This window comes from Dipodomys ordii, unplaced genomic scaffold (assembly GCF_000151885.1).
Source record: "Dipodomys ordii isolate 6190 unplaced genomic scaffold, Dord_2.0 Scaffold173, whole genome shotgun sequence".
Lineage (NCBI taxonomy): Eukaryota > Metazoa > Chordata > Mammalia > Rodentia > Heteromyidae > Dipodomys > Dipodomys ordii.
Genome location: NW_012267389.1, coordinates 897,679 through 906,319, shown reverse-complemented (window position 1 = coordinate 906,319; position 8,641 = coordinate 897,679). Strand labels below are relative to the sequence as shown.

At 58.8% G+C, this 8,641-nt stretch overlaps 1 protein-coding gene across 1 annotated transcript in view; it reads left to right on the top strand.

The window, feature by feature from the left end:
• Vipr2 (vasoactive intestinal peptide receptor 2) overlaps positions 1 to 264 on the top strand; it is a 75,027-nt gene extending 74,763 nt beyond the window's left edge. Inside the window, exon 10 of the mRNA XM_013033637.1 lies at positions 6 to 264. Within this exon, the coding sequence (XP_012889091.1) occupies positions 6 to 264 (259 nt within the window). The remainder of the gene's footprint in view (positions 1 to 5) is intronic.
• The last annotated feature ends 8,377 nt before the right edge of the window (positions 265 to 8,641 follow it).

Here is an 8,641-nt window from a genome sequence, read left to right as displayed (position 1 = left end):
TCCAGTGCGCAGGGCGGGCGGAGGGCGCTCGGAGGGCCCCCGGCCGTCCTCACCTCCCGGGCCTCCAGTCACTGGCATGCTCACCCCCAGGTCCAGTGCGAGCTAAAGAGAAGGTGGCGAGGCCTGTGTCCCACCCAGCCCGGGAGCCGAGACTACCGCCTGCACAGCTGGTCCATGTCACGGAACGGCTCGGAAAGCGCCTTGCAGATGCACCGGGGCTCCCGAGCCCCGTCCCTCCTGCAGACGGAGACCTCGGTCCTCTAGCCTCCTCCCTCGTCTTGGAGCAGACCGCAGTGTGCCACACACGCGTGTGCAGGCTTTTTCCCATTCCAAGGTTGTGTGCCTGCTGGGTCAGTAAGAGCCTTGATCTTCCAGGCCCTTAACCCAACCCCACCAGCGCCTGATCCCGAGCACAGGCAGGTTCAGATTCCCTTGATCTAGTTGCTCATGATGTTTAAGCGCCAGGATTTAGGTCCTTCTGCTCATGATGTTGCACAGCTGTGTAGACAGGCCCACAAAGACAGCAGGGAAGAGAATACCAAAACCGGATGCTTCTGAAGAGGACAGGAGGCTTCCTGACTTCCCGGCCCCTCCTGGCACCACAAGCAGGGCCCCGCGCTGGCTGGGGCCGGACCGCTCACGCCGTCCGAGCCCCATGCTGGCTGGGGCAGGACCGCTCACGCCATCTGAGCCATGCCAACAGCTCTCCCGTTCTGTGCACTACACAGACACAGAGGCCATGTGAGAACTTCAGTCACTCTGAAGCCGGGCCAGGGAACGCTGTTGAGAGTGGCCTGCTCTCAGGACAAGCTCCTGGCCCCACGGCCACGGCAGCGTGCCCCAGGCCTCGGCGCCAGCAGCCCTGTTAGTCACCATCTCTCAGCCACGACAAGACGGTGGCCCCAGCCAAAAAGCAGCCTCCTCCTCCACAGAAATGTCACAGCTGCCCCCGTCTGCAGGTGGCCGGGGCCAGAGCAGCCCTGGAGGGGTCACAGGAGGGCCCCAGCCCAGGCTGGCGACCAGGCTGCAGGGCCCCGGGACCAGCCACGGAGGCTGTTTACCTGGAGAATTGTGTCAACACAAAATAGAGTGACATGAACCGTACTTGCACATAGCCGTGGGCGCCTGAGCTTTGGTGATTTGCAGGTGTGGGAAGTAGCTGGGAGGGCTGGTGTAGGAGGACCCTGCAACGCACTGAGGCCCAGCCCAGCAGAGGGCCGTGGCCTCGGGACCCAGGACCCTGAGCAGGTGTTACACTACTTTCCCCACAAGAGTGAGGGCCATCAATCATCCCTATGGTTTTGGTCTTGTAGATTCCAGCCAGCATCGGTACTAACAATGGTCATGGCAGGGGTGGAGACGGGCAGGGCCAGGAGGCAGCAATGGCCCCCACCCAGCTTCCAAAAGCAAGCTGGGGAGCAGCCAGAGCCGCCGGGCTCAGCGCCTACGCCGACCTTCATTCCACACTGCCCTGTCCAATCCATTGCTGGATTTTGTTTAGAGTCATGGTGAGCAGACGGCCGGAGGATCCAGGGAACACCTACGTCACCACCTCCAGGGCCAAAGTCCAAGGACAGGACTGGGAGCAGCCGGGGGACAGAGAGTCGGCCTGCCCCATTTCCACCCACCTCCAGCCCTGCTCCGCTTGCTCTAGCCATTTTGAGGAAATGAAGCTTTGCCATAGCTGAACGTGTCCTGTAGCAGCCAGGAGTGGACGCCATGCCGTGACCCTGAGTGGACACTACGGGGCTGTGAATGCCAGCTACTCAAGCGCAGGGGAGTGAGGGTGGGCGGTGGCCGCCTTAGCCTGCAGTGCTAGGCCGGCACAGACAGGGGCCTTTGTCTTCCCGACAAAGCCCAGAACGAGAGCACCCGCCCGACCAGGAGCAGACATGGTGGCCAAATGATCAGTGTGTATTCTCAAGCTTATGTGTATGAGATGTCCACAAACTCCACCCCCCGGTAGGAGCGAGCTATGTGTGTATTTCAATAAACCCTGACTTATACCTGGATGAGTCCCTGTGGGCAGTGCTGAGGCCCCTCCACAGCGGTGCCAGGCTTCTCAGCCACGGGAGAGGCCACGGGCACCTGGGGAAACACCAGCCCTGCTCAAAACATCACTGCCTCTGCCTGCAAGCGCTCATGGGAGCTGAGGGTCTGAGGGGCCAAGAAGTGTCGGTGCAGCCCGTGGTAAAAGCCAGCACAGCAGGGCACAGCAGCCCTCCTCAGCCCCGGCCCCTAGCCCGCCAGTCGACAGGGCCTGCGTGCATGTGCACACGAGGTGTGCGTCGAGTGCCTGCGTGGGGCTGTACTTCAGTGTGGGTGTGTGCGCTGGGTTTGCAAACAGTGGTATACCTGCATATGTGTATGGGGGGAGCCCGTGGCTGTACCTGCCAGTGTGTCCGCGTGCATGTGGATGTGTCCGTGTGGTGTATACAGGGCGTGCTTGAGTGTGAGTTTGTGCATGCCTCTGTGCTCTGACCCTTCGCCACATTCATGTTATAAAACCTATTCTGTTCCAAGCTGCTTTACAGTAGAGGAAGCACATTGCTAAAAGTCCGATTCTCAAGAGCAGGCCTTGGAGCTGAGCAGACAGCCTGGCCATGGGGCCTCCTCAGAGCTGGGAGGCCGGGAGGGAGAGGGCGCACACCGTCGGTTTGTCCCAGGGGTGCGGGGCCCGCGGGGCTCCGGCTGAGCCTGGGCTGCGGGGAGCCCCTGGAGGGATGCCTCACCGCTGGGAGTCGCAGCGTGCTCCCTTCTCATCCAAACGCCAGCCTTCTCCACGTCTTCAGACTGTACAAATTTAACACTTAGGGTTATGGGCAGGTGCTGCACAGGAAATGGGCTGCTGGTCCCAGGGTTTTCCTACACACAGACACTGCCGTCCCTCCCTCCCTCCCTCCGTCTCCTGGAAGCCAGGTCACATCGTATACACGTTTACAGCCTGCTTCTTTCTATTAAAGTCACGGGGTAGAACTCGCCTGTTGGAATACACAGCACTGCTTTTATTTTGTGAGTCAAGGTCTCACCACAAGGCCCGAGCTGGCCTCAAACTTACAACCGGCTTCAGCCGCCTGTGTAGCTGTCCCACCACACCTGGCTCGGATCCACATCGCTTTGAACAGTTGCTTAATTAACACTCACTAGCAGGCATCGCTCGCTTGCTTAATTACTCGCTGGGGTTTGCTTTTGCAGGTGTGGTTGCTCACCTGAGTGTTTGCATTGGGGGCTGCGGGTCCCCTGGCGGTCAGTTCGGGGTGGGTGTCAGCCCTGCGGCTCTGCAGCCCCCCAGGGGCTGCCACGCCAGCTTGCACGGCACTGCCTGCCAGCTAGGGTGCCTGTCACCTGGATGCGCAGGTTTCCATGGTGAGAAGCCATGAATACCTCGTCTTCACAGAAAGTTTTTCTCCCGTTCTAGTCTGGTGCCGAGCCTCAGCCTGACCCACTAACAAACCCGGCAGTGCTTCCTGCAGCTCGGGCTGAGCGCCTGCTGACCCTCCATGGCTCTCGCTCTGGAAATGGACTGCGTGCTCAGCCCTGCCACCGTCGCCAGGGACCAGCAGGCCCGCAGAGCGCGCTGCATGGGACGTGGCCCTCACAAAGGATTTAGGGCATCTTTTATACAGAAAAGTGTTTGCTGGAGAGAGAAAGAATAGATTCTTGCTTCCTTTATGTCCGACATGATCAACAAGGGAAGTAGGGCAGAGCTGTGTCAGCAGGGGTCTCCAGGCTCGTAAAAACAGCCCCTCCTCCTCAGCTCTCCGGACTTCAGTGGACCCTTGGGGCAGGTCCCCAGGAAGGACACTCACCCCGGGCCACTTTTCTAAAGCAGCTTCCGCTCAAGACCAAGGTCAGGCAGGACAGGCTGCTGCACAGGCCCAGGTTGGGCTCCAGAGACTAGGAAAGCATCACAGGAATACAATGGTGTGAATGCTGTGGCTCCAAACCATGAGGTCAGTGATTACAGCCTCATGACAGCACGTGGGCCCACGAAGCCTCCCATGGGCTCTCCTGGCGTCAGGCTGACTCGGGAGCAGGTCTTCCTCCCAAGCCCATCCCTGGGTGGCAAAAGCTCTACCGGAGCTGAAGGTAAGTCTAGGGCCAGGGCCCGTGCACGGAGCCCAGCCCAGCCCAGGAAGCTGATCCTCAGAAACACTGAACCCTGGGCGAGGCTGCTCTCTGGAGGACCGCAGGGCTTCGTGTCCTCGTCCCTCCATTTCCACCCCCTGCTGTCGGGGGAACCTCAGTGAGCAGTGGGGGGAAGGCCGGCCCAGGGGCCGGGGCTGGAGGGTGCTTTCTCTGATGACAGGCCCGGCCATACCGAGTAGCAGGCATGCAGACAGCAGGGGAAAAAGCCGTCTCCAGATCTCTTGAACTGCTTCCATGCTGTGTAGAAAATGCCAGAAAAGGGGCCAGATGGGCGGTGAGAACCCAAGGGGGAGGGTGGGTGATCGTGACTACAAAGGGTCGGCGTAAAAATCACGGGCCTTTCCACGTCCCAGCCACGGTCAGGGACTGCAAAGGAGAGTCTTGCTTCAGGGAGAAGAAGGCATCGCTCATTCTGAGGGGGCTCGGTCCCCCTGATGCGTGCCCCACAGTGGAAAAGCCTGCGCCCGCGTTTACAGTCACGGCCCAACACGTTCCCCAGTGACAGTGGGGAAACTTCCGTGGCCTTCAGATGTCATATCTGAGCTGGGGGACATTGAGCCGCACATTCACGCAGATGTTATTCAGAGATGGAGATTAGTAGTAAATGGCTACTAAGGAAACTAAAAATAGCCCAAGATCATTTTTTTCTGATTCTGGAATTGAACCTAGGGCCCTGCTCTGTCCCTGAGCTCAAGCCTCTGCTCCACCCCTTCAGCCACAGCCCCCCTTTATCGGTCGTTACGTGAGATAGGAGTCTCACAGACTTTCTGCCTGGCTGGCTTCAAACGATCCTCAGATCTCAGCTTCCCGAGTAGCAAGGGCGATGGGCGTGAACCAAGGCCTGGCTTCAAGATGATTCTGACTCTCAACCAGCTGCATTAAATCCTCCACAATCACAAAATCCTGGTCACACATGTGACATCTTCAGAAAGCTGCTCACAGCCCAGTCCCAGACTGACACCCTCAGGAGAACAAATCCAGAAAAGGAGACAACTGGCGAGTGGCACTCGCAGTCCCCAGGAGCGACCTCGCCCTGTGGGCCCCCCCAGGCGGCAGTGAGACACCCCAGGTCCCCATCACGTCCGGAGCCTGTCTGGAGCCTGGGCCCCGGCACAGCTCAGACTCCGCGGCTCGGAGCAGAGCCAGTGCATGCAGTGGTGGAAGCAGCCCGAAAGCCAAGATGCAGGATTGTTCCTGAGCTTCATCTGCATGACCCTGCGGCTGTCCCAGGCAGATGATTACAGATGGCAGCCATATCTGCTCCACAGATCCTGGGGGGTGAGGAGCGGGCCAGGTGGGGCACTGACCTCACCACACAGCAGGGCCCAGGCCGGCATCACCGCCCGGCCTCCCAGATCCTGAGGGGGGGGGGACGAGGAGGACGAAGAGGAGGAGGAGGAGGACGAGGATGAGGACGAGGAGGAGGAGACGACACTGGACCTGACCACAGGGCAGGGACCAGGCCGGCATCACCGCCCGGCCTCCCCGAGAGGTGCTGTCCAAACTCCACTGAGACCCTTGCTGGGCAAAGGGTCTCTATTTACTCTATTGAGTAAAGACAGGCGAACGGGTGCTCAACTGTCTATGAGCATTGTGCGTGTACAGAATAGGGACGGTGAGGTTAGAGATGCACCACGGTGCTGGGCAGCAGAGAGGACCACCCCGCCCCACAGGAGCCCCAGCCTCCCTCACTGAACCCCCGAGACCCCAGGGAGGCGGCAGCATCCTGAGCCCAGCGGCAGGAGCGAGGGTGAGAGGTCAGGCCGGCTCCCTCAGCCCACAGGGAGCTGACTCACTCCCCAGGCAGACAGCGGGGCACGGCAGATGAGAGAGTGCACTGACACACGCAGTGCTGACACACGCAGTGCTGACACAGTGCTGACACACGCAGTGCTGACACACCCAGAGCTGACACACACAGTGCTCTGACACACGCAGTGCTCTGACACACGCAGTGCTGACACACGCAGTGCTGACACACGCAGAGCTCTGACACACGCAGTGCGAGCTGACATGCTGTGCCCTGATACACACAGTGCTCTGACACACGCAGTGCTGACACACGCAGTGCTGACACACGCAGAGCTCTGACACACGCTGTGCCCTGACACACACAGTGCTCTGACACACGGCAGTGCTCTGACACACGCAGTGCTATGACACACGCAGTGCGCTGACACACGCAGTGCTCTGACACACGCAGTGCGCTGACACACACAGTGCTCTGACACACGCAGTGCGAGCTGACACACGCAGTGCTCTGACACACGCAGTACTCTGACACACACAGTGCTCTGACACACGCAGTGCTCTGACACACGCAGTGCTCTGACACATGCAGAGCTGACACACGCAGTGCTCTGACACACGCAGAGCTGACACACGCAGTGCTCTGACACACACAGTGCTCTGACACACACAGTGCTCTGACACAGTGCTGACACATGCAGTGCTCTGACACACACAGTGCTCTGACACACAGTGCTCTGACACACAGTGCTCTGACACATGCAGTGCTCTGACACACAGTGCTCTGACACGGGGAGTGCTGACACACACATTGCTGACACACGCAGTGCTCTGACACATGCAGAGCTCTGACACACGCAGTGCTCTGACACACCACAGTGCTCTGACACACAGTCCTCTGACACAGGGAGTGCTCTGACACATGCAGTGCTGACACACGCAGAGCTGACACACGGAGTGTTCTGACACGGGGAGTGCTCTGACACACACAGTGCTCTGACACACGCAGTGCTCTGACACATGCAGTGCTCTGACACACACAGTGCTCTGACACACACAGTGCTCTGACAAACGCAGTGCTCTGACACACAGTGCTCTGACACACGCAGTGCTGACACAGTGCTGACACATGCAGTGCTCTGACACACGCAGAGCTCTGACACACAGCAGAGCTCTGACACACACACAGTGCTATGACACACGCAGTGCTCTGGCACACGCAGAGCTCTGACACACACAGTGCTCTGACACACACAGTGCTGACACACGCAGTGCTCTGACACACACAGAGCTCTGACACACGCAGTGCTGACACATGCAGTGGTCTGACACATGCAGAGCTCTGACACACGCAGTGCTCTGACACACGCAGTGCTCCGACACACGCAGTGCTCCGACACACGCAGTGCTCCGACACACGCAGTGCTGACACACGCAGAGCTGACACACGCAGTGCTCTGACACGGGGAGTGCTCTGACACACGCAGTGCTCTGACACACAGAAGAGCTCTGACACACAGAAGAGCTCTGACACATGCAGTGATCTGACACATGCAGTGCTCTGACACACACAGAGCTCTGACACATGCAGTGCTCTGACACACGCAGTGCTCTGATACACAGAAGAGCTCTGACACACGCAGTGCTCTGACACATGCAGTGCTCTGACACACACAGTGCTCTGACACACACGGTGCTCTGACACATGCAGTGCTGACACACAGTGCTCTGACACACACAGTGCTCTGACACACGCAGTGCTGACACACACAGTGCTCTGACACACACAGTGCTCTGACACACGCCGTGCTCTGACACACAGAAGAGCTCTGACACACGCAGTGCTCTGACACACACAGTGCTCTGACACACACGGTGCTCTGACACATGCAGTGCTGACACACACAGTGCTCTGACACACGGCAGTGCTCTGACACACACAGTGCTCTGACACACGGCAGTGCTCTGACACACACAGTGCTCTGACACACACAGTGCTCTGTCACACAGCAGTGCTCTGACACACTCAGTGTTCTGACACACGCAGTGCTCTGACACACACAGTTCTCTGACACACGCAGTGCTCTGACACATGCAGTGCTGACACACACAGAGCTGACACATGCAGTGCTCTGACACACGCAGTGCTGACACACGCAGAGCTGACACACGCAGTGCTCTGACATGGGGAGTGCTCTGACACACGCAGTGCTCTGACACACAGAAGAGCTCTGACACACAGAAAAGCTCTGACACATGCAGTGCTCTGACACACATGCAGTGCTCTGACACACAGAAGAGTTCTGACACACGCATTGCTCTTCCACACGCAGTGCTCTGACACACAGAGCTCTGACACACACAGTGCTCTGACACACACGGTGCTCTGACACACACGGTGTTCTGACACATGCAGTGCTGACACACACAGAGCTCTGACACACGCAGTGCTCTGACACACACCGTGCTGACACACGCCGTGCTCTGACACATGCAGTGCTGACACACGCAGTGCTGACACACAGAAGAGTTCTGACACACGCAGTGCTCTGACACACGCAGTGCTCTGATACACACAATGCTCTGACACACACAGTGCTGACACATGCAGTGCTCTGACACACACAGTGCTCTGACACACACAGTGCTCTGACACACGCAGTGCTCTGACACACAGTGCTCTGACACACGCAGTGCTGACACACACAGTGCTCTGACACACGCAGTGCTGACACACAGTGCT